This window comes from Drosophila kikkawai, chromosome 3R, assembly GCF_030179895.1.
Source record: "Drosophila kikkawai strain 14028-0561.14 chromosome 3R, DkikHiC1v2, whole genome shotgun sequence".
Taxonomy (NCBI): Eukaryota; Metazoa; Arthropoda; class Insecta; order Diptera; family Drosophilidae; genus Drosophila; species Drosophila kikkawai.
The window spans coordinates 24937289-24962144 of NC_091731.1; the positions used below are offsets into that span (position 1 = coordinate 24937289).

At 43.0% G+C, this 24856-nt stretch overlaps 1 protein-coding gene and 2 non-coding genes across 3 annotated transcripts; 1 reads left to right on the forward strand and 2 right to left on the reverse strand.

The window, feature by feature from the left end:
• Positions 1 to 4381: 4381 nt before the first annotated feature.
• tal-AA (tarsal-less AA) lies at positions 4382 to 5869 on the reverse strand. Its single transcript, XM_017182343.3, has one exon. It carries the CDS (start codon positions 5115 to 5117, stop codon positions 5016 to 5018), a length of 102 nt encoding a protein of 33 aa, XP_017037832.1. The 5' UTR covers positions 5118 to 5869; the 3' UTR covers positions 4382 to 5015.
• Positions 5870 to 20509: 14640 nt separating this feature from the next.
• On the forward strand, positions 20510 to 20582 carry TRNAF-GAA (transfer RNA phenylalanine (anticodon GAA)). The gene has a single exon. It is a non-coding gene; the product is annotated as a tRNA-Phe (tRNA).
• Positions 20583 to 20988: 406 nt separating this feature from the next.
• TRNAF-GAA (transfer RNA phenylalanine (anticodon GAA)) lies at positions 20989 to 21061 on the reverse strand. Its single transcript has one exon. It is a non-coding gene; the product is annotated as a tRNA-Phe (tRNA).
• Between the last annotated feature and the right edge of the window lie 3795 nt (positions 21062 to 24856).

The following is a 24856-nucleotide window of genomic DNA, read 5'->3' on the forward strand; positions in this document are numbered from 1 at the left end:
CATTTGTATGGCAGCTATATGATATAGTCCTCCGATCCGGCCCGTTCCGACATATATAGCAGTGAGAGTATATAGAAGACTATATGCAAAGTTTCATTCAGATAGCTTTAAAACTGAGGGACTAGTTTGCGTAGAAACAGACAGACGGACAGACGGACAGACGGACAGACGGACAGACAGACAGACGGACAGACGGACATGGCTAGATCGACTCGGCTGTTGATGCTGATCACGAATTTATATACTTTATAGGGTCGGAAACGTCTCCTTCACTGCGTTGCAAACTTCTGACTGAAATTATAATACCCTGCAAGGGTATAAAAAACGGAAACCGTTAAAGTCAAAGAAATAGCAACAAAAACAACAACATTAAAATTTAATTTTCGAGTCGCTTTCAAATTTTTGTACACTGCAAATAATTTAGTGCTTCTGCATCATATAAATAATATTTTGCTTATTGTTTTACTTTTTGAAGGAAAAAAGGTAAATAAAAGTACAAACGTAAATAAATATGACAAAAAATATATATAATCATTTAATAAGAAATATTAATTAATAAAATTTTGCTTAAAAATGTTACTGCTGAGTTTATAATGACTACTTTCTCAACTGCTCCGAACAGTATATAAACACTTGTTATAACTGAAAGTTGCTACTATATTTTCTGTATTATATTATATTATTAAAATAATATATTTTCTCTCAGTGCTCCTTGTTGCTGGTATAGATGTTGCTGCTGTTGATGAGGCGTGCTCCGTTGTTTACCCCACTTGAAAGCGACTGAAGATCAATGGATTGTATGACCAAGACCAAGACCAAGACCAAAGTTGCTGGTGTTGGTCTACCACTTTCGTTGTTACTGTTGTTGATTTTTAGCCGTTTTTTATTTTTGTTTTTGAGCCGCTAGAGCTTTGAGCGATTTTTCATTGGAATAGAAAGTGAATTGAATTTGTTTTCGCTGGCGCTCTGTTCGCCCGTTTCATTGCTCTTCATTTGAGGTGCCACTGTTGGTTGTTTACACTGAAAACAACGGCCGGCAGGCGGGGCAGGCAGATGCTCGCTCGGAGACAATCTTCTGGAAATTGGACCATGTCATTGACCTTTTCGTTTTCGAGTTGCCCCAAAAAAATAGCAGTGAGAGTGCTGTTGTTGGTTGTTTATCTTTTCGGATTCAGTTGTTGTTTCGCTCCAAGGGAAAAGCATCAGTGAAAGAGAAGCTTTTTACGATGAATGATTTGTCGGCTTTACTCGAATGCAATTATGGTTTGTTGGTGAATTAAGGAAATAGTGGGGAAAATGCAGGGAAATTGGCTAGTAAATATTACAGGGTTGTAATAGAAAACCAAAAGATATCATTTTGAGCTTATAAAAGGCAGGAAATGCATTCGATTATATTTATTTTTTATTGCGTTTTTAAGTTAAATTTACTATTAATAATTTTGATCATCATATCTAAGTTATGTGTCATATATGACTCATATTATTCAAAATATATAACATAATTATACTTGTTTTCCCTTTTAATTTAATACTAATTTGAAAATATATTATAAATGTTAATAAAATATGAATACAATATAATGCAGTCTACGTTGCTGACTTCTTATATTATATTATTAACCACTCTGATAACTACTCAAATGGCTAAAGCCTCATAATTTACACTTTCCTTTATCTTTACCTTAAAAAAACATCTACAAATTCTGTGGCAATAAAATATTTTCCACAATAATTTCTGCATTATATATTCGAGATATCTGGAGAGCAGTCTGTGGCCTATGTCCCAGATTAAATTGACATCCACTGTCGCTTTCTATTTGTGGTGTCTTCTAGCGTTTTCCAAATGCGGAACCATCGGAGCCATCGAGCGAGCTGCAGTCGGCCGACTCGATTTCTTTTACCGAAATGTGTAAATTAAACACAGGGCAGCGACAACGACGGCTGTGAGTTTATTCACCTTTCGCCTAATTATCAAAATACATAAGCGAAGTGTACCAAAAAGATATACATATGTGATGATCAGCGGGGGGACAGAAGACGCGTGCAAAAGCTCATGACGAAGACTCTGCTCTGACTTCGGCGACGAAGAAGGCGACTTGACTTCAATGAAATCAATTTTACGATAATAATTTTGAACGGCGGACCCTGTGAATGTGAAGCCCTGCCGATTCATACTATATACTATATTGAATCAGAGACGACCGACCGACCGACCGACCGGCCCATGTACCGTTGGAAATTTCTTGCTTTTTCTTTTCTCAGCTCCCCCGACCGGGTGAGTGTGAGAGTGGCGAACGGGTACAGGGAATATGGGTATGGGTTTTGTTTCGTGTGTATTTTTCTTGCTTTTTTTCGTTGTTATTGTCTTGCACGAATGTAGGTCAAGTTATACTGCCGCCGAGTGTGTGTGTGTGAGTATCGGTGAGTGTGGGACGAAGTTGCGTACCACCAAGGGGTGAGGAGGAAGTGGGGGTCGGTGGGGCCTGTCATCCCGTCGCTCTCCGAATGACTGACTAAAAGTCAGACGAAGAGCCGGAGTTTTCTAGTAGCTTCATCCCCAGGCCAACTTTCACTTAGAAAGTTCTGCTCGCGGACTCGGATTCGGATTGGGATTTTGGCTCTTATGGGCTCTTATTTGAATACCCTTATAACCCATAAAATATAGCACTTGTTCCCGGAATTCACACTTCACCTGGACGAAAGTCTGGAGAGAATCCCAAATAAAAATGTATTGATATGTTGGTAGAAAGATGTCTACTTTTCAGATTTGAATTTATTATTATAAGTATAAAGATTGAATTTTAGTTTGATTTTAAAGATTATAGTGGTGAAATGTTATAAAAATGCAGCATATAGATTACATTATTTAAAAAAGGTAACAAATAGTTCAAGATTAATTAAACTTTAATTGCTGAATTCCTTAACATATTAAACAACACTTAAATCTTAAGATATATACGATATAATATGCTAATAATTGAACCTAGTTTTACTTTTATTTAAAAATATTCTAGGTTACTTTTAATGTTTTATAAAATGGTATAGGCCTAGTAGTTCCTACAACTTTCCTAACTAAATCTATTTATGCTTTAATTTGAATGCCTAAAATATGAAATCCTCATGATACTATTATCTAAAGACCTAATTAGTCAGTTGTTTAATGAATTATTTTTTAATATTTTCGACTTAAGCGATTAAATATAAAAATAAATATAATATAAAGAGATATTCATCGGCAAGGGTATTCAAAAAGCCTTGAACAACTTTCTTTCCCCTTTAGGCTCCACTGAGTTGTGTGTTTTTTCGGGGCGTTACGAGTTGGCCTGGCCTGGCTGTGCTCTGTCTGAGGCTAAAAAGACCTTATGAATGAACACGGGCATCAGGCAGCCGCACACATCCCCGTTAACTGGGTCAGCGCGTGTGTGGGGGGGCCTGGGAAGATCTGTGTGTGCACCTGGATTGCACCTGATCGGAACATATAGGAACAGATTGAAACGGAACTGATCGCTCAATTGCATTTTTTCAATGCGATGATCGTCCAGCGTGTGTGTGTGTGTGGGAAAGCTTTCCGTTAGGCGACGTCATCCGCAGCAACCTTGGCGATCAGCTGTCGCGCTGCTGTTGCTGCTGTTGCCGCGAGTGGATTTCCCTGAACTTCATACTGAAAAGCTAATGGGCGCGTATGTACATATATCTATTAATAGCGCATGCCGCTCGCTGCTCGCAGTACTCTCTGTTACGCCCGCTCTTCGGAGCCGGAAAAACTGGCTGCGGCCAGTGGAGAGTCAAAAGCTTAGCTCTCCGCTCTCTTAAGTTTTCCGCACTCTCAGAATACAACAAATGCAGCGCAAGTTCTCAGCTATTGAGCTGTTATTTTTGTTGCTGTGGCTGTGTGCTATTATTGACCTAATCACTTGTGGAGCACAAACGAACATTGAACTTTTACTTCCGCATGAGAGGAGCGTTGCAAGCGGAATTTGCTCTTTAGAACTCTTTTTTTCTTTACGTTTTTTTTTTGGTGTACTTCCAATTTTCCAATATTTTTATTGATCATTTCCAGGCCGGCGGCAGCGGCGACCGCCCAGTGACATTAATTAATGCCCGCAGATTCATCAAGTATGCGCCGGCCGTTCGGAAAATCATATTTCACGCTTCCGCAGCTCTCCCCCCGGCAGCAATTTGTCTGCGCCGGGATCTGCCGAGATCCCGAGATCCCCCAGAGATGTCTCTGTGTGTGTGTGTGTGTGTGTGCCAGTGTGTGTATCTGGAAAATCTTGTAATTTAATGCGACAATTTTGTGCTATGGTCGCGCATCCAACGAGTTGTTCCCATGGAAGTGGCCGTGGAAGTGGTAAGGAAAAATGCACTCGAAAGTTGTAAGTTTTCAGTTTTAAATATGGTTTTTCTTTAATATTAATATGTATGTGTAATGTGTAATGGGGATGGATGTTCGCATATAAATACTCTTAATGCTCTTAGTGTCTAAACAAAAATTTATCGCTCTGCTCGCCGTTTTCTCTGGCAAAATGTTCAACAATTGGTCAAAAAAGAGAAAATAAATAGGATTACAATTGAAACAAAAAGTGAATGTTTTGCTCGGGGAAATACAAATATGACACTAAACGTAATACTCTTTGCATAAACAATTACAAGTACATAATATATATATAACATATATGGTGTGTTTGTGTGCGATACAATAGGATATATGTATGTAGGGTATATGCAAGTGAACAGTATTTAATTTAAATAATAAGATAATAAATAATTAATATATAATAGGCATATGGTAGGCTGCTCTACACACAAAAAAAACTACATAAATACAGAAGTTCGCATCGGATGGGGCCCGAGTATCCTCAGCTTTCTCCTTCGCCGGCAGCTGGAAGTCTCCTCGCGGCCACGAACGCGCAGCCAGCGCGCTCCCCCAATCATGCCCAGAAGTTTTTGGAGTTTTTTTTTTGGAGTTAAGGCAAAGGGCGTTGCAATGGGGCTCTCCACGCTCCTCTCCAGTACTAGTACTGCCCGGTCGGATCCAGGCAATCCCGCTGTCGTCGCTTTTGGCGTGTGCTCTGCGAGTCGCGGGGTCGCCTATAGGTTCCAGTGGGATCCAGCATTTTGTTTGATTTGTTTTCTTTGTTTTTTTTCCAAAGGGGGTTTCCCAGTTATTCAAAGTATTATTGTGACTCTTGGAATCGAATCTCAAGCTGGGCGGCTTAGTAGGTGCCAGTGGGATCCAAATCAAGCGACATGTTGAGACGGTTTTTGTGATTGTTTTGCTGTGTGTTTGGTGGAGTGATCTCTGATCTCTGAAGATGTCTGATCTTCCTTCCTTGCTTCAGTACTGACCCGTGGGATCCAGATAGGCGGCCATATTTTCAGTGTTTTATATATAAATATTCAGTTTTATTTTTATTCTTGGAGCTTCCTGTTTTAGCTCTGTCTAGTACTGGCCAGTGGGATCCAAGTAGGCTGCCATTTCGAAGACCAAAAAAATACTTGTATGACAATACAGCGGGTTGACGACGATTCTCTCCTTTTGTTTCAGTTCGAATCAACTTTAGTATTGAACTTTATACTGGTTCTCCGGCGCTGTTGTTGTAAGTTCTTTTATTATCACCACCAAGTTGTTGGGTTTTTTTTTGGTTGAGAGATTATACAGTCACGTTTGTGCTTTTGTGTGTGTTTATTTATTAGGTTTATTTTTAAAGTCACTGACACTTAATGTTCAATCGAGGGATTTTGTGTGTTTGAGTTTTGGAACCGCACCGTGGAAATCGTTACGTGAATATCGTTACTGCGGACTCTGCGAAACCTCAGGTTTGTTACTCGCTTCAACTGACTGCTGTGGCTGTCTATATAGCTGGAACGTTGTCGATCTTATGATTTGATTTTCGTAAAGTCGTAAGCTTAAATGCCTGACGCCCGGCCGCGAAGCCGGCGCCGGCAGCGGCGTTGGCGTCGACCGAGCTCCGAGAGCCAGAGCGAGGAAAGAGCACGACAGGCGGCAGGTGCGTTACTCTTTCCAGCCGATCACACTCTCTTAGCTGAGCGAGAGCGAGTGGGAGAGATCGTGTTTTCATTCATGTGGTTACCTGGGGGGCCAGGTAGAGAGAGAGACAGAGGGAGAGAGTGTGCTCACTGATCTTCTGGCCTCTCTCCCTGTCACTCTTTCTCTCCGGCTCTTTGCAGAGGTACACCCACCTGGGTTTCATTCACGAAACAGCTGTTCCGACTCGAACTGCGACACGATCGAGTGCCCTCGTTATGCTCTTGCCCGTGTGTGTGTGTTCCCTATGAGTATACGACTCTTGTTCTTAGGTGTGTGTGTGTGTGTGTGAGCGTCGCAGGCTCTCCAGGTAAACGCTATCCTTGCTGCGCCGCTATTGGTGCTCCTTCTCCTCCTCCTTCACCAGCGAGCGAAGACTCCCGGGAAGAAGACTCCACCTTCTTTTTTTTGCGAGACCCAGCAGATAATTAAGATCCATTCCTCCTGGCTTGGATTTGATTAGTCCTGGGCCAAGTACACTGAGGGAAATTAATAGGGATTTCTGGTTGGATTTTATATCCGTTAAATTAAGGTTTTATTTTCTACGTAATCATAAAGATAGAGAGAAAGATCTGATTTAAAATAAATATGATAGGTACTTCTTATGGTAGCTTATAGATATTGTATCTTATGGGATCTTTATATTTAACTCTCAGTTAACTATGATAATCATTATATATAATAAAGGGACTCATAATTTTCATATCAAATTTAATAACTAGAAATATCCTTGATCAGCATCCCCCGGGTATAATCTGTTTAGTCATATTCTCTTTTCAATTAATTTGTTGTTAATCTTTGCTTTGAATAGTTGCCTGGACCATCAACTAGTACATACATTTTATTTATAAATATAAATATAAAATCAAAATCAGTTTTATTATATCAACCTGACCCTTTTGCCAAAGTCTTTACATACTTTAAGCGCTTGGTCCTAAAGATCTAAAGGATCAATATGAACAGATGTAAGCCCCTAAGATATAACTGCATGAACTTGTCTTTTCAGATATTAATGTCCAGTCAACAGAATTCTTTAGGCAATTACTAATCCCCTTTCTTATCTCTTCAGACCCTTTTTTCAGACACCTTCCGTTTTCCAAGTGCAATCGTGCAAATAAAGATATTAGCCAAAGGATCTCAACTGTCGCCAGTGGTCAAACAGAGACATTGGGTATACTCTGCCAAAATGCTAATATCCTTATGTGGCATAAGTCCCAAATTAATGGTCTTTGAGCCATCGGCGCGACGGCCACTGCCCACTTTACGTGACATTTGTGGTAGCTAAGCCGGGCCAGCTCAAAGGGCTTAAGCCGCAACTGCCGACTCATAAAAAGGATAAACGCTCAAGATGAGTCAGCAGGCCGGCCCACCGTAACGACGGGTGCTTCCGCGAAATGCGACACCGGAGGCAGGTCCACTCACAAAGGCACAAAGAACCCAAAAAATATATGAAAGAAAAGGAACTGCAGAAAATGCACAGAAGTGTTGCGGAATTAGTCGATTTTCGCATCTTTTTAACCCAAAAAATCAGCCTGTTTCCAAGTCAGCTGTTGAGGCCAACAGAAGGCGCAGGCAGAGGCAGATTACAAGATGTGTCATCTGTCGCACAATAGGAAATATAAATCCTTTCGTTTTATTACAGCGACGTAAAAAACTCAAAAATACGAAAGAGCGAGGAAGGAGGGAGTGCTGGAGGACTTCCGGCATGGAAATAATATTCGATTGAACGACGGCGGCTGCCTGGCACGAGCGGGGATGGCAACCCTTTTGGCACGGGTTATGTGACTGGAGTATGGGGATGGGACTCACCTTGAGATGATCCCATGTAAGATGATCGCCACAGCCTTTGGCACGGGCCTAGGTAAGGCAATGGGCAATGAAATCTTCAAGGACTTACGAAAACCTAAAACCTAGGCAGCGTTTTCTTTACCATTCAAGGAAGTTTTGGGTCTTTAAACTTACCATAAATATTTAATTACGGAAAACAGCCAAAGGCGTCCATTAACCTAATGTTTCCCAAGTCATTCCGCGGTTCCGTTAAGCTGTTTGATTTACCTGGCGTGGGATCCCCACGGAAATTTACCTTTTTGAGTGCTGCCCCGGATGCGCATCATCCTCGCTGCATTTTGGCGCTTCCGCTGTTGGGTTTTCACTTTCCAAACAGTTTTTCCTACTTTTTTATTAACGAATTCGTTATGCATCGTTTGGGTTTTCGTTTTCCTTTCCGTTTTGCACCTTTTGTTTTACTTTTTCTTTTCAAAGCGCCACGTGCCACATCCAACATTTGTTGGCACAACTGTCAGTCGGTGAGTTTTCCCCCTCGATTCGCTCGCCACTGATCAGTCACTTTCCCTGCCGCATTTGCTTTGTAATTCGATCGATTTGGGTCTATAATATTTTTTGGGGAGCAGCCAGGACGGCTGCTGCGGTTTACGCTTACTTATGCAATGTTTGCCGAGGGCCCAAACGCTAAGGAAAACCTTCAAACGGTCTTGGAAATTTTTAAAAATTTGGGTCAATGTTCCCCCCAAGTTGTTTATTTCGGTTTTTGCACATTTAACAGTATTTTTCCGCTGACTTTTCTTGCTCTTGGACTTGCCCATGCAATGCTGCAGTTTTTTTTTTATTTGTTTATTTTTTTTCATAATTTGCAATTGCAATGTCAGAAACTTGTTATTGTTTCTGCCACTGGCGTTGTTTGTTGCAGCCGCGTTGACAGTTTGAGCATTCGTGCTTTTCGGCTTCGACTGGCTTTTTGGCCAACGGCATTGCCGGCTGGCTTATGATAAATTGTGGCCAATCCACTTAAGTGGCTCCTATCGCCTGACACTTTTAATTAGCTGAGAGGCAACATCTATCTGTGAGTTGACCCGGATCTACGCAAGTTTCTACAAATTCCGATATTAAATGGTTTGTTTATCAGCTGAATCATTCTAGGCACCCATCTTTCTGCTCGCTTAGAACTAAGAGAACAAAATAGTATAACTAACACCTTGTAGATATGCCGCTATTTCGTCCGAGAATCCTGAAGGTGCAACGACTGTCCAAGATTGTTGTGATCCACGTGCTCGGTGGCTATACTGGCAAGCCAGTATAAATTACTTTGTGAACTTTTACTCCAGATTTGGTCAACGAATTAAATCAAGTAAACGTGACTGTGATGGAACTTTTCCTCGATTTCCACACAGAGCCACCGAATTGCCACCTCCAAGTGCGTGGGCCCAGCTCAGGTCCCAGTCCCCGCATTTCGCTTGTAATGACTGGCACATATGCTAAATATCTGGGGAATTGAATATGCTAAACCGATCCGGTCGGTTCATAACACAGACGCACTGACGCAGTGACGACAAATGCAAATGCCTCCACCGATACCGCCTCGCACACCTTTCGGCCAACGGCAGTTGCCGAAACTCAATGAAAGAACGAAACGAACGGGCCAGGATATTAGGTAAGTCACTGAGTCGAGGGGGTCGTTCTCCGTTAATGGCACCGATATGAGAGCCAGAGATCGGTTGTGGGTGGTGCATAAGGATCTGCATATGGATCTGCATATGTATGTGGATCGGTGATCATTACCCAGCGGTCAAACGGTCATTGGCCTGCTTGCGCATCATGCAGATACTCGTATCTTTCAGATACTCCTTGGATGCTACTCCGCTCCGCTCGCTGCTCGCTGGCACGTAAGCCGTCTTGGCCTGGCGTCTTTCACCATGTGTTCGCCAAGCTTACGCAAAATTATTTATGAAAACACAGAGCCCCGGCAAACGATAAAAACAACACAACATGCCTAGCCGAATCTACAGATACTCTTTAGGATTATTCTTAACTTATAAGTAATCTATAAGGATTTCTATTTGGGACAAAAGTCTCCGGCAGCTTGATATGTTTACATCCTGATTACTTGGCTTGCTTCTTAACTCCCTAAATATGCTCTTCTTACTCTGCCAAAGTGTGGAGACAAGAGCTGCCTTTGGTTCTGAGCTATCAATCAAAGAGGCAGTGGCTATGGAAATCACCGGACGGAACTCTGTAGAAATTCCGCATCTATTTGCATATGTGACAATTGTAATTGTACTTATCTAGCACTTGCAGTGCACGGATACTCGGGTGTATCTCAGTATCTCTGGCCTCTCGAGGCATCTGGAGAGTGCGTGCGCGTTTCTTATGCATGCCAACTATGAACCTTGCACAGTCGCTCTTATTACAGCTCTGTTATTGATTTCATAATTTATCAGCAGCGCCTGTCAATGGCCATTAGATCAATGCACCGGCATCGCCTGCGTAACAAAGGCGCCGCATTCTGCTGAATGGACAGGCGAAGGCGGTAGGATGCGGCCAGAAAAAAAAAAAATGACAAATCAATCTGTTGGCAATCAAAATTGACTTCCCTCTCCAAGCCATCGCCGCGATTTTCACCCAATAAGGAAGCAAAGCAGCCCCAGTACAGGCAACAACTGCGGCAACGTCGAAGAGAAACAACAACGACCACCAGAAACTGCAGTCGAGCAAAACTTAAAATGAGCAGCAGAGCAGTCAACTACACAGAGCGAAAATCATAAATAAGAACACTTGAATATCTTAGAGCAATTAGGAATAATCTGGCGACAGTAAATGGTGATTTCTTGAACTCCACTGTATCGTTTTCTGGGACAACCTGATGAATAGATCTTTATTTTGAAATAAATAAATAATACATTTCCAGAGAGTTACAGAATTAAATTTATATATAGTGTAAGAATAACATCAACAGCAATCATATAATAAATTAGCATTGCAAAAAAAGAAGAGTTATGGAATTTAAGTCTTTACTTGTTTACCAAAAACTGGTTTTATTACACTTAAAACCTAATTTGATTTATTTAATTTATAACCAATTAGTTCATAGCAAACTTACAATACAATTATTATTTTTGCATTTTATTTCCATGACTTTTTCCTCAGTACATCAGCAGCGGGCTCTATAAATCTGCTATACCTCGCGAGAGACCGGAGGCTTTGGTCTCCAGCCATCTAGCCAGCAGTCAGGCAACCAACCAGCCAACCAACCAACCAACCAGCTAGCTCTTTTGGCCCGAACAAGAGACCAGAGACCAGACCAGTTGCTGCGACTGCTACTACTTGGAATGGCCTAGGAGGCTGCCCAAGGGGGAGGGAGCCAGAGGTGCGGCTGCTGCCTGGGAGTAAAAATAACCTCAGCTAAGTTCACTGGGGCGAGGTTGAATGAACTCGCAGAGAAATGTGATTTGCCGCTCTGCCGTTCGACTGCAACTTGTTTGTGGCTGCCAGTCCGGATATATCAATAAGTGGCCTTTTGCCTATGGCTTGAGCCGCGATTGCAGTCTCAATTTCACTCAATTAAACCTTGTGCTTGGCGAGCACAAGCTCGCAATTCGCAACAGCAATAGCAACAGCAACAGCAACAGCAGCACCGGCTGCAGACGACAGATACAATTAACTTATCGCGAAAAAGTTTCCGGAAACTGGCTGACTGCCCACACAATCGCTGCTGGAATGGGGGAACTCCGGAGTCCGGATGGCTGCGGCGGGGGAAATTCGAGAGTGGCGAGTACTGTCGAGTACCGGGAAAGCGAATGCAATGAAATACTCGTATCACAGACGCTCGCGGCTCGCGTTTAATATGTTTGTTGACATCCAATTAGGGCGATTTCCTTCCTCATTAACAATCGCAGTAGGAACGGATGATCACGACAAGGGTTCGACTGCGAGATGCTCAGCTTTTTAGGAAAATGGAGGAGATTTAATGTTTAATTTGACTATAAAATAATAATAATTAAACTTTTTAATGTACTTAAGATTTTGTTATTTTTATTATTTAATAAATAAAGAACTGTATCACAGAAACATATATTTCTTTAAGAACTTACAGACAACTCAATGAAAAATTTCAATAAATCTTTGAAATTTTGGAGGATGTTAGAATATGGTTTTAATTAGGTAATCTTTGAAATTAATAACATAATTTTATCTATATTCTTTTAAAACTTAAAACTTTTTTAAACTAAATCTTAAGAATGTTTTTGGGTTTCTGCAAGAGATCCTCAAACCCAATATACCCCTAAAATACCCAATTGATAACGCATGTAGACGGAGAGGGCTGCGAGCTGGAACGCAGACGCTGATGCTTTGAAATTTAACTCAAGCGTCAAAAAATTATAGCAAACATGAACGAGACATAGTCACACACACAGGCACTCATACTCTTCCACCTCCCAAAGTCACACAGATACTGCAAAAGCGGCCCCACAAACAATTAGATCTGCTGTGGACATAGTTAGCGATGCATTTTCATATACATGGACACGGGCTCATCAGCCCATCAGCCCATCAGCCCATCGAGGGCCACCGCCTCGCCACTATAGTACGAGTACGAGTATCTGGTGGACACTCAAGCACTCTCACACAGATACGGACGGGCTCACGCACACAGATCCGCAATTAGAGCTGGCAACTCTCTGCACGCTTAAAGTACAATAAACCCAGATTGCAACACTCTTGCCCGGCCCGGCCCGGCCCGGCTTGGCCCGGTGATAGTTGTCGTGTCGTGGGGTTTTTGAACTTGCTCCTCTCCCCCGATGCCCTCCATTCATCGCGTTCTTCCTCCGAGAATTCACTATTCCCGTCGGGTCCGGTATCTAGCTGGGTTTTATGACGCCGGCGCCGGTTTATGGCAAACATTTAGCGGAACATTTAACAGCCAAATGGCTTTATTATTGGATGCTGCCAGCCAGCCGCTCTGCCGGGAAGCTAACGAAAGTGAAAGTCCTAGCATTGGGCTTTAACAATTTGGGCCACCACCGAGTTGGACTTGAGGATGCTCGTGTAATGTAGTGCACTTCCTGGTGATTAGTAAAAGTTATAATAGAAAGGAATATAAGTAGCACTTCCTGGCTGTTTTAGTAATTTTTATAATAGAAAGGAATAATAAATACATAAATAATATAAATAAATAATAATAAAGCTATTTCATAGAGCGGAGTACTTACATATGCCTTTTAAAATAACATACATATGACAGCAAAAATCTAACAAGAGGGCTTTTCTTATTATTTATTAAACCATTTAATAAACAATTCAAATGCCAATCAATATATGTACATAGGTTCCACCTACCTACCTTTGTGTCTATAAATGTATTATTTGTTACAAGTAAATAATATCGCCTTGCTTTGGCCTTCAAAGTTCGACTGCCCCACTTCCTAGCTGGCCACTTCAGGAGCCCAGCACAACAATCAGTGTCCATGAGCACGCTGCTCCTGTTCCTGCTCCGCCACACCAACACCATACATAAGAGGACATTTGGGCTTAGGACCCTCGGCTGGGTAATCCAGAGGAACGGCAGGCGACGGCTCATGTACAAGGCACATAATGCCATTTACAAGTGAGAGATAGAGAGCTCAGCTGGCTCCGTTACATGGCATGAATAACAAATCTAAACATATGTACTACACATAAATATGTGTACCCCTGCCGAAATCAGGGAAAAAAAACCAGAAAAATACAATTGGGGTGGCGAGTGCCGAGCGGGGCCTGTACAGGGCGCACACACCCCGAAAGACAGGCTGAGAGACAGAGAGACAATGTGGAGCGGCAGGGGAAACGTGTCGACGTGGAGCTGGGCTGTGCCTTTGCTGCTCCCCTCCTCGGATTGTCGGCTGCCGGCGACGATGATGATGATGATAGCTGCTACCCTGTGGAACCCTGAACCCCAGAACCCCTGAACCAGTTTGCCCCGTCATACCCCTCCCGCATAAAGAGACCCGGTAACTCCCACCCCCCAGGCCGCCACTCAATGGCAGCGGCACTTGCGCTCGTATCCTGCGAACCTATTCGCATTTCATATACTTACATCACTGCACTGGTGTTTGTGGCGACCCCCTGGCAAGTGGCACGTGTGTGGGTGGGAATGGGGTGGTCCCGGGGGCACCGGGGGCACCCTCAGCTACGGCGGAGGGGCAAGCACAAAGAATTGCATTTAAATACATTAAATTGTGTAAATAATATGCTACACATGTTGCCAGTTGCCAGTTCATTAAGTACATGCCACAGATATACATGCCTAGGCACATGTATCTGCCAGATACAGAGCACTCACACAGACAACGGGGCAACAGGGCATTGGTATCCGTTTCCATATCCACGGGATTGGCTTACACACACACACACACACGCCACGGCTTTATGTGTGCTTACTTGACCAGCAATTTATTTATGGCATTTTATCAATTTTATTTTCACTCCTCTCTTTCATGGCTGGTATTTGTATTTATTTTTGCTGCTCGAATTTCCCAAACATTTCCCATTTGTCATCCGCCAACTGGGACTTGCTGCTCGCCTGTTGGCGTATCCTTTAAATGCAACTTGTGCGGCCCTCGTCTGCCGAGCGTGTTGGCCGTGGCAACCACTTGAAGCTCCCTTTTGATCCTCTTAAACTAATTAAATGTCGGGAGCGGTGACTTGAGCATGCTCAGCGTGACGACATCAAAGCGTCTCCTGAGTGAGTCCGTAATCTTCAAAGCTCCAGAAATTCATTTGGAACAGGCTGCCAGGGGCCAGAAGCAGGACACTGGCACTGGAATGCTGCTCCCCCAATCCGGGCCAGCAGTAGGCAGTGTGTGTTCCGTGTTTATGTGTATTTGTCACGTTTTTTCTTCTCGGTTTTCATTATTTTCTTTTTTTGTAATATTATTTACCGTTCGGTTAAGCGCTCTCAGTGGTCAGGTCAGGGCAGTGCACTTGGAAAAGTTTAAAGAAAAATATTAGAAAACAATCAATGAAATATTAGAATTTATTTTAAAGCGATCAGGAATATTTATAGCTCTTCAAAATAGATAATTGTGAGTAAGAAAATACTTTAACTGATAATTAATTTAAGTTTTCGTTTATTAAAGTTTTAATATTTATTTTACAACATATTTATGCAAGAGTTTTCTCCAAGTGCACTACGTATGTACTGCGCCACCTCCTCACGGGGCAACGACTGAGATTTTTGAATGGGGTTGGTTATGGGTGGTGTCTGGCAGGTGGTGGTTTGTGGGTGCCACCGCCTGGTGTTATGTGTCATGCGCATAGCTGGCATGGCTGGAGCATCTAACTGCGCTAATGCATACCAACACCTGCTGCAACATCCTTGACGCCTGATAGCTTCTAATATTGAAATTCTCGCTTAGAAATTTCTAACGCCAACGCAACCCTAGGCAATGTTGCTCCAACTGGCCACCCACCCTCACAAAGGTATTAGAATTTGTTACCTTTTTTCAATTGCCCTTTTTTAACCGTGCTTTGTCACTCACCTGAGGGCGGGGACACCAGTCAGTGGGCTTTATTTTCTGATTGCCTGTTGCGGCCAGGTAAATTATGCAATCTTTGGCAACGACAACGGCGACAGGTGCGCGACAGGAGCCAATCCGACTCCTGCGGCAGGAGTTGGCGCTCATAATAATGGATTTTTTCGTATATTCCAACAAGGCGAACAGCAAAGCCCATTGGGCCCTTAGATAAAACTACACACTACCCCCGTTTACACACACACACACATGTGTATGGCGACTACTGTTATAACTAAAACTACGAAACTATAGTGTTTCAAAACTAACAGTATTACCATACCAGGTTATCCGGCCACCAGTATTTTAAGCAGGACGACCAACTATCTCAGTTGGACTTTTACTACCGGATAATAGTTGGGACAAAGGCTCGCTCTCTATCTCTCTCCTGCTCTATGCCTCTCTCCTCCGTGTGTGGAAAGCGAAAGTGTCCTGCGCTCTTGGCATTCGAAAACTACACATGTGAGGCGTCTAAGCAAAGCTAAGAAGCTGCCCAAACCCCCGGCGAAAAAAAATCTAAGCAGCTCCCCCCAAAGTGAAAAACATGTATATTTTTTTCCCACCCGCATGTGGCACATTCGAGCGTGGAAACTACCCCGAAAGCAGAAAAAGTTAAGGGTCGCAAATCGGCAGTCACAGTAAGTGAAAGTAACCCTCGCCGATGTCAAGAGTCGGGCGCTGAGAATCTGTCGATAGGTGGACACAAATGCTATATATATTAATGCGGCATCGGGGCGAAAGTCCGAGGAATTTTTGGAGCCGGCGGAGGAATACCGTCATTAGGCCAGCAGATGCCAGTAAAAGCGGCGGCGTCGCATTCCAATCCGATGACGTTGTTGCCCCAAAAATATGTGACATACCGAAAACATTCCACTTCCACAGTCTCTGCAGAGAACTTGCCGAAAAAAAAAAAAAACAAAACAAATACATCTCAACATATTTTGTAAACACATTGCTTTTGTTGTTGTTTGTGGAGTTGTTGCTTTGGAGCCCATGGCCAAGGCCCCATGGCAACATTGGCCAAGGCGACAGTTCAGGACGCCTGAATGACAGGCGAACAGGAGCGAGAGGGTAATAGCTGCCACATAGCGCTCTGCAGGCAAAGGCGGAAGTGAGCTTAGGAATTCACTTCCGGTTGGGCAGCCCTGATCGCCTGGTAAATGAAAATGCATCAGTTCCGCATGTGTGGCAGCTTTCGGCATCGCATACCCGATATCCGTCGTCTGTATATCGTCGAACGGATTGTTCGACGGGCGTGGCCGGGTCAGCTATTGATCCGTTGCATGTGTGGCACGCGGCGGCCAGGAAGCGACAGGAGCTGGCAACAGGCCTGCGGGAAACCTATCCAGGAATATCCCGGAGTGCCAGCGCATACGCAAATCGCGCATACGCTGCGTGAGCCAAGTTTTAAATGCCAGCAAAATTTTCAAAATGGCGCCCGCTTCTTAAAGTGCCAACTTGTGGCTTTATGCGAACAGGTGCCCAGCTGGGAGCGGCAGCTCCGCCAGGCGGCACTTAAATATTATGGGACGCGGCATGTGTGTATATTATAATGTAAATGCAGCCCCGCTCCCCCTTCCGGCAAACGGAGACTTTTCAATAAACTTGAGACCGTAAAAAGGGGACTTTCGGGCTCTGTAAAGTAGGCAACACATTGTGCTGAGCCACCCCCAAAAAGTATTTCGAGTTGCAACCAATATGAGCTTATCTTACACTCGTGTGCAGTGTGTGTGTGTGTGTGGGAGGGGCTTGTGAGTGTGTCCCAACTTTGAGTGGCTTTAAAAAAATATTTTCGAGCTGAAACGAGCAGGCTAGCATGCCCAAAGACATGTGTTTCTAGATAAAAAATATGCCTACCCCCGCTGACAAAAAAGGAAATCGAAGAGAACCGAAAAAATGCCAAAGCTGTCGTTGACTTTTATGGGCATTTAGCACGTCATTAAAACGTCAAGTCATCAATCTTCTGGCCCATTCGAACAGGCTCGCAGCCGGGCCAAGAACTCCGATTCCGGGCCCCCAAGGCAATTTTTGGCCGAAAAAGGAAGGCCGCGGGGGCGGCCATTAGAAAATTTCCATTTTCGTCACACGTTGTCAGGCCAACAGGAGGCTCGGATAGATACATCGTTGGCGCTTTCCAAAGATTCCGCCGCATTCCAATCTCCATCTGGTATTCCTCGACCCCTGCTAGCCAGATATTTCTCATAGAAATGTTAGAAAAAGAAAATGCAGCCGGCAGCGTGCTTAGAAGCGGCATTAGAAGCCTCGCTCTCGTTCTTGCTCTCGCCGCCAGCGCGCTGGGGTAATAAATCTGGCATTTTAATGCGAAAACAGTCAACTTGTCGGCGTCGTTGGGCAACAGGAGAGCAGGGGCCAGGATAGGTGGTTCTAATTCCTGCCAGGACATGCGCAGTGTTTGCTTTGGGGGGTAGCAACAATAGCAACAACAACAACAACTACCACAACTTTGGAGCACAAGTTATGAATGCCAGCGGCAGTAATGTCAGAAAGACCTCTCTCTTATTTTCTTTTGTATATATATATACATTTTTTTTTGCACCCACTTCCACTAACGCCCCCGACTTACTGGCCAACTTTGGTTGCCTATTACCCTTACGATAATGATAAGAAATTTTTATGTCCCTGGCACGTGGGGGAGCGTCTGCATATATTATCAATGCACAGCGTTGCGTGACAAACTTGGCGCCTAAATCGACTTTTGCGTGGGCGTCGCATTCCGTTGGAGAAAAAGAAATATTGTAGATTCTGTTAGCGGGCCAACAGCATTGGTTAGCAGGTGGATAAATTCCAAGGCAGGACTTTCCCCAAATCAAGGACTCTCCCTCTGCGCAGTCGCCAAGAGAGGGCCGAGAAGGAGAAAGTTATTATGACTCTGGAGTGGAGCAGGATTCTCGCTGCGCAGGGAGAAACAGTGGTAATTAAGCCCAGAAAAAGAGTTTTAAATTATTTTCTTGAAATTATATTTTAACACATAGAAATTATGTTAAAAGAAGATTTAATTTAACAATTTAAATAGCTATAAATCTACTTAAATCTCTTTTAATCACAAATAAAATGTTTGAAAATGGCATTATTATATTTAATAACCTGCGCCACTGTAAAAACCACCCCCGAGGAGCTTTGTAGGGGTATTGGTGAGTACCAGTACCTTTTGTAAAACAAACTAGGTGTTGGCCACATTGTATAAACCAAGCGTCAGGGGGTGGCTTCAAAAGCCCCTCCGCTCTGACTGTGATTGCCCAAGGGGTGGCGGCAGGGTCTCTGTAAATTAGCGTACATTGTTGCCTAGCTGCAGAACCTGCCAGCCTAGTAGCTTTTACAGGAATTTGTACTACAAATCTACCAAAAATTTACATGTCACCCCTTACGGCAGTTAGTCGCTGTGCTTAGCGCACAACCCTTACAGACGCCATGTAATGCGTGTGCCGGGTGGGTGAGGTGGTCTGAGCTTACAAGACGCCTTCGACGCTCCCAGAACGCTGGGGCCCTGATACAAGTTTGCATATTTCTAAATTCTAAGCGCATCTGCTTGAGGGACTCGGCATCAGTGGACGCTTCTGGAAAGGAAACGAAAACGAGAGTGGCGAGGCGAGGAGCTGTAGCGCAGGCACGCTCTCAATGGTAAGAACTTGTGTGTGGCATGGCAAAGGGAGGACAGCAGTCGAACAAAGACAGCAGCAGCAGCACATGATTTCCTCCGTGATAGGGAGGAAAATAAAAAAAACCTGAGACTGCGTCATAGACAATCGGCACCCCGACCGCAGACCCGAAAGGATCTTTTCACTTTATTTTTCTGTGCTCTCTTGTTCTCAACTCAATTTTTTTCGCGGCTGCCACACTTCCTGGCTGCTGCAACTTGAGGGTGCCTGTTTTCGTCTTTCCCTTTCAATAAAAAAAAAAAAATAACAATGAAATTATAGAAAAAAACCCGAGCCTCTCAGTTTTTTCTTTGGGTTTTTTTTATGCAAAAGACACCGAGGGCGCCATGTGGTGCGTGCCAGTTGCCAAGGAGCATTTGGTTTTTTATGCCAAGCGGATATGCGATATTCCGGGGCGTAGGCCGTAGCAATCTCTCCATTTCCATTCCATTCCAATTCAGCGCGAGTCAATGGCTTTTGTGGTCGGTCGGTCGCCTAGCACGCGTCCTCCACTTGGCAGCTGTTCCTGGACACCGCCTGAATGGGATTGGATTCCGGCCCAGTTCCTTTGCATATAATTTGCAGCTGCCAGGAATCTATCATCACGCCCCCACCGCCGCTGCCGCTGCTGCTGCTGCGGTGTCCACTTGAAGGTGTTCCTACCTGGGTGCACCTTTTTGAATCCCTAATTGTTGTCAGCGCATTCGTCACACTTTTGCTTTATCCCGGCCTAGAGCGTATCAGTCAACTGGACAATGGTCCATGTCCAAGGTCCACTGCTGCTTCAATAATGCGATTTGCATTTCCCTTTTCACTTTTCACTGGCCTTGTGCCATTTGGCCTGCTGCTTGATTGAGTTGTCGTGCCCATTATGCAGCTTAATCCACACCTTTTATCCTGGCCATCTTGCCATTCATTGTCTCGCTGGCCAGGTCAGCATTTGCTGTGCCGGCTTAGTTTAATTTTGCGAACATCCTTTGATTGACAGTCAGATGCCACTGGACATTAAGGACCATAGGACAAGGACACATTGAAAATATCAAGGACAAGGGAATACATTCTAAGGGTTGTCAAATAGCTGTGATCATTTTAAATGAGTTTTTAGTGAATTTTGAACGTTTGTTTCTTTACATAAAATACATTTTACAATAAATATAATAATACATAATTAAGTAACGTTTTTATTAAAAGTAAAGATATAAATTAGGGTTTAACTAACAAGAATTTAAAGGGCAAAGATATATTATATTAAAATGAATCCTGTCATCTACCTGCTTAGAGTTTAGTAGTTAAGTAACGTTAAGTTAAGTAACATTAATATCTAGGTAGCTCTCTTATTTCGCTCAAATAATATAGCTTGAAGTCCAAAAAGTCCAGCTAAATTTCACTACAATATATATTCCAACTTGACTGGACAATCGGGGTGCCAACTTGGCTCTTGGTTTCAATACCCTCACAGCGCCGAAATAGCTCAGTTGGGAGAGCGTTAGACTGAAGATCTAAAGGTCCCCGGTTCAATCCCGGGTTTCGGCAAGAATTACTTTTTTACTTTATTTTTATATTAAATGTAAAGTAAATTATTTAAAAATATAAAAAATTAATAAATATATTATTTAAAAAAAATTAAAATAAAGACATAAGATCTGTAAAAGATACAATTAGTGGTATTTGTCAGTGTTGTTTTATTAGATTTAGTATTGCAATTAAAAAATGTTTGTTTGTTAAAATAAATACATAATATAAAATAATAAATTTTACTTTTTAAACATTAAATCATCGACATAATTATAATAGCTCAATGCTTTACAGCTTATAACTTTGAAAAGCTTCATTTTGGTACAAACATGTGCACTGGAATTAATTTCCTGAAGAGAATTTACTTAATAAATTTATAATAAAATTTAATAATAAATAATTAAAAATAAAAAAAAGTGATCATTGCCGAAACCCGGGATTGAACCGGGGACCTTTAGATCTTCAGTCTAACGCTCTCCCAACTGAGCTATTTCGGCGCTGTGACGGCACCGGCGCCAACAGCCCTGTAGTCACGCTCGCTTTGCTCCATTCCTGCTTCTGCTTCTGCTGTTGCTTGGGGGCTTATCTAATCGCAGCGAAATTAAAAATAGAACCTTTCGCCCTGACCGCCATCCATAAAGTAAGGCGGGGGCAATAGCTTGCAGCGCCAGCCCAGAAGACTTCAAAGTCAAAGGCGTTTCAAATGCAAAAAGCCGGCTTTTGAATTTACTTGAAAGTCTCTTGCACACAAAGGAAATTTAGTTATACATATGTATATTTACTTTGAAAAATAAATCCCATGAAAAGATTGTGAAATCTTTTAGCTGTAAAGTAATATATATATTTTATATTAATTGAAATAAAATAGCATTCTTAGAAATATTTCAAACAACTGTCAAGAATTGCCTTTCAAAGGAACTTCGGTCAGCTTCGCAAATGACTAAAGACCAGCTCTGATTTCCATTGATATTTGTAAGTTAAAGAATAAAGAATAAGAATAAAATAAGATTTATATAATAATGCAGATCCTTGTCTATTATATTTCTCTCAGTGATGTTTGGCTGCTCCTCAGTCTGCAGCCAAATCATGTTTGTTCCGCCACGATGGCACATAGCATCTAATGAACTATTGTGAGCGGGGGAGGAGGATCCCTGCAGGGTGGACGGAAGCAGGAGGCGGAATGGGGGGGTGTGTTTGGGCCGGGTGTCGCACACACACACTGTTTTGCTCGCTGGGCAACAAATCAGCCAGCCAGTCAGCAAGCGACCGACCAGGCCGAAAACCAGAAATGAAGCCGAAGCTGAAGCTGAGGCTGAGGCTTACCCAGAAGCTGGAAAGCCTCGGTCGCGGCTTCGTGTTGTCGTTGTAAAAATGTTTGCTTGCACGCTTTCCAATGGTTGCCCGATGTCTTCGTTGTAGTTGTTGCTCTTGCTCTCGCTGCTGTTGTTGCTTTTGTTATTGTTGTTGTAGCTGGTCGTGCTTTGCGGTCGTTGCCCCGCTGTGACGTCACCGGTTCAATGGCAAAATGTGACCCAGATTGTCTGAGCTGCACAACTAAGCTGTAGCCGCCTGTGCGAGTGTGTGTGTGCCGTCTGTGTTGGCCACATTTCTCCGGCTCTTCAGAACAAAGAGCGGACTAAGAGAGTCGATCAGCTAAGCTAGCCCAAGCTCGCTTTCGCTCGCTCTTAGCTTAGACTTGTAAGCTGGCCTGCCCTTGGCTGTAACCTCTTCGGGACCGAGACTCTTGGACAGCAACCGCTTTCTCTGCCCCGGGCTGGGTTATCCACACCCGTTCCCAGTCGTCCCTCAATCTGGAGTCCACTCTTTCTCCGAAATGGGGACACACGATTCTCAGTGGCAGCAGCGACTCCGACTCCTTCTTCTGCTAACTTTTTCAGTGAGTCGTCGTCGGCTCGATTGCCTTTGTTGCCGTGTTTCCGTAATTATCGCTCCTCGCCTGGCCAAGTCCCAAAATTCAAGTCGAACTCCAATGAAAGCCGAAAGAGACACAGAGAAAAAATGAACTTATAATTGAATTTATTTAGCTAAAAGCCCAATAATACATTTCTGTCTCTAAAGGAATATATGAAACAAATACTTATCTTTAATCCACAAACTCAAAGTTTTCTGAAATTTAGATAATGGAATGATACTTTAAGAGTTAGAAAGTAGGCAATAATTGTCTTAATTGCTCATGTAAAAGTATCAGATTCTCCTTTAACTTCCAGTTAATTGTTTAAGTCAAAGAACCGATATAACTTACTTCTTCTTTAATCTGGGGCTAAGTTTGACTTTTGTGGCAACTTACAATTACAAATAAACCCTTTGCTTATCCTTATAAGCAAAACTAATTTTCAGTAATAATTAAATAAGACAAAATCGATTGTGTAATCGGTCTGAAGACAGCTATATAAAAGGCCTATAAGCAAACGAATAGAAGTCAATCACGCGATTATAAATCCCATGAAGCATAGCGCCCCGTACACATAAAAATATATTTGCTCGAAATAAGCGGCATAAAATGCAAATTGGCTGTTATGCAATTTTTGCCTCTGACATCACTTTTTCTCAGTGCAGGCCAAGTCGGCCTGGAAGCGAAGAGTCCCAGGCTCAGAGGCCCAGGCAGTGTTGCGTGTAATTTGTTATTTTATTTTATTGTTATTATTACCGCATGCGACGTGCACTTTATTTTCATTACCAGTTGGGATTCTTTTCATGCATATGTAACTTCGTGTATGGGAGAGCGCATCTAATGTCATGCATCGGAATTGGAAAATGCTTTCTTAGTTGCAGCAGTTGTTGCTGTTGCTGTTGCTTGTTGCTGCCGCTTTTGTTGCACGTGTGAATGTGGCAGTTGTGTGCCCAACTGCGCGGAGTTTGTGGCTCTGTGGAGCTGGCCCAGCACCTACTACTACTACTGCAGCTACTACCAGGCTAATTGGAAATGCATAAATGGTAATTGATGGCTATAAATAAAATGATGATATACCCAATTTGTTGTGAGTTGCGCTTGCGCCGCCCGCTCAGATGATATGGATTGCTCGGAGCGGCCAATGTTAGATAATCGATTTAATCGACCGATTTTGGAGTGGGGAAAAGGTGGAGTCCCCAGTTCTAGGTTATTAAATATTGTGTAATGGAGACTTTTCTGGGATTTTTTAGTTTTTAATTAAGAAAATGTTATTTGTCAAGCCACATACAAAGATCTAGTCAAAGACCAGCTTCCGTTTCAGGAGGTTGCCTTCATCAGTGTCCTGTGTGATTTCTACTTGAAGCAGTTGGGAATTTTTACGTTAATTTTTTATACATTTCATTGAAATCGTTCTGTGATTATACAATTCATATTTAGTTACTTTATATTTCCGGATTCCGTTTAATACCAATACATTAATTTATTAGTATTATTATTAAGCTTTCAACTTCCAAGAAGCTAACCTATTTCCTCAGCTAATTATACGATATATTCCCTCTGTGTGAATCATTATGACATTTATTTATTTTTCATTTAAACCCCGACCCATAACTTGGTTTATTTCCTTCCTTTTCTCCCAAGAGCGACACATCAGCGACAATCTGTGCAAATTTGTGCAATTCATTAAAAACGCTTTTGATTTGATATTGGCTGAGAGCAATTAATAACGCTTTTAACGATTCTCGCTTTGCTCTCCCGCTCTTTTCAATATCGAGTTTTTAGCTCTCCAAATAAATTTGTAATATTCATCGAAGCCACGATCAAAAGAGCGACACCGAAAAGAGCCCCACCAAGAGAGAGAGATAGAAAAAAAAAAAAAAAAAGAGAGCTTTGCCGGTTGGGGCCAGTTTCCAGGTCTCGCATGGAATTAACAATATTTATATAAACAAGTTATAAACAATGTTTGCCTAAACAGTGACAAACACACCAATACAAACAGACAGCCCCCCAAACCAGTTGATCTCTCAATAGCGCCCCCCTTCCACGCCGCCCGTCTCTCGCGCTGCTCCACCGCTGCATTGCATGTACGGCGGATGCACGAGAGCTGCACTACACTTCCGCATTTCTGAGGCCAGTTGGACTGCAGTCCCATCTCTTGCCCACCTCTTTGGGCTCTCTCTTATATTTCAAGCTCTCTTACAAGCTGCCACAAGTATTCCTCGTCAGCTGATTTTGTTTTGCTTGAACTTTTGCCGGTTTTCAAGCCGCGCTCTCCCGCTGCCTGGGCTCCCCCTGCCGCTCTGCTCGTCACAGTCACTCACTCGGTTTGTTTTGGAGCCCCGCACACACACACGCACACATTGGCGCACATTAGCATGTC

Excerpts from the sequence above, each read along its gene's own strand:
- tal-AA (XM_017182343.3), bottom strand. The coding sequence starts at position 5,117 with ATGCTGGATCCCACTGGAACCTATAGGCGACCCCGCGACTCGCAGAGC.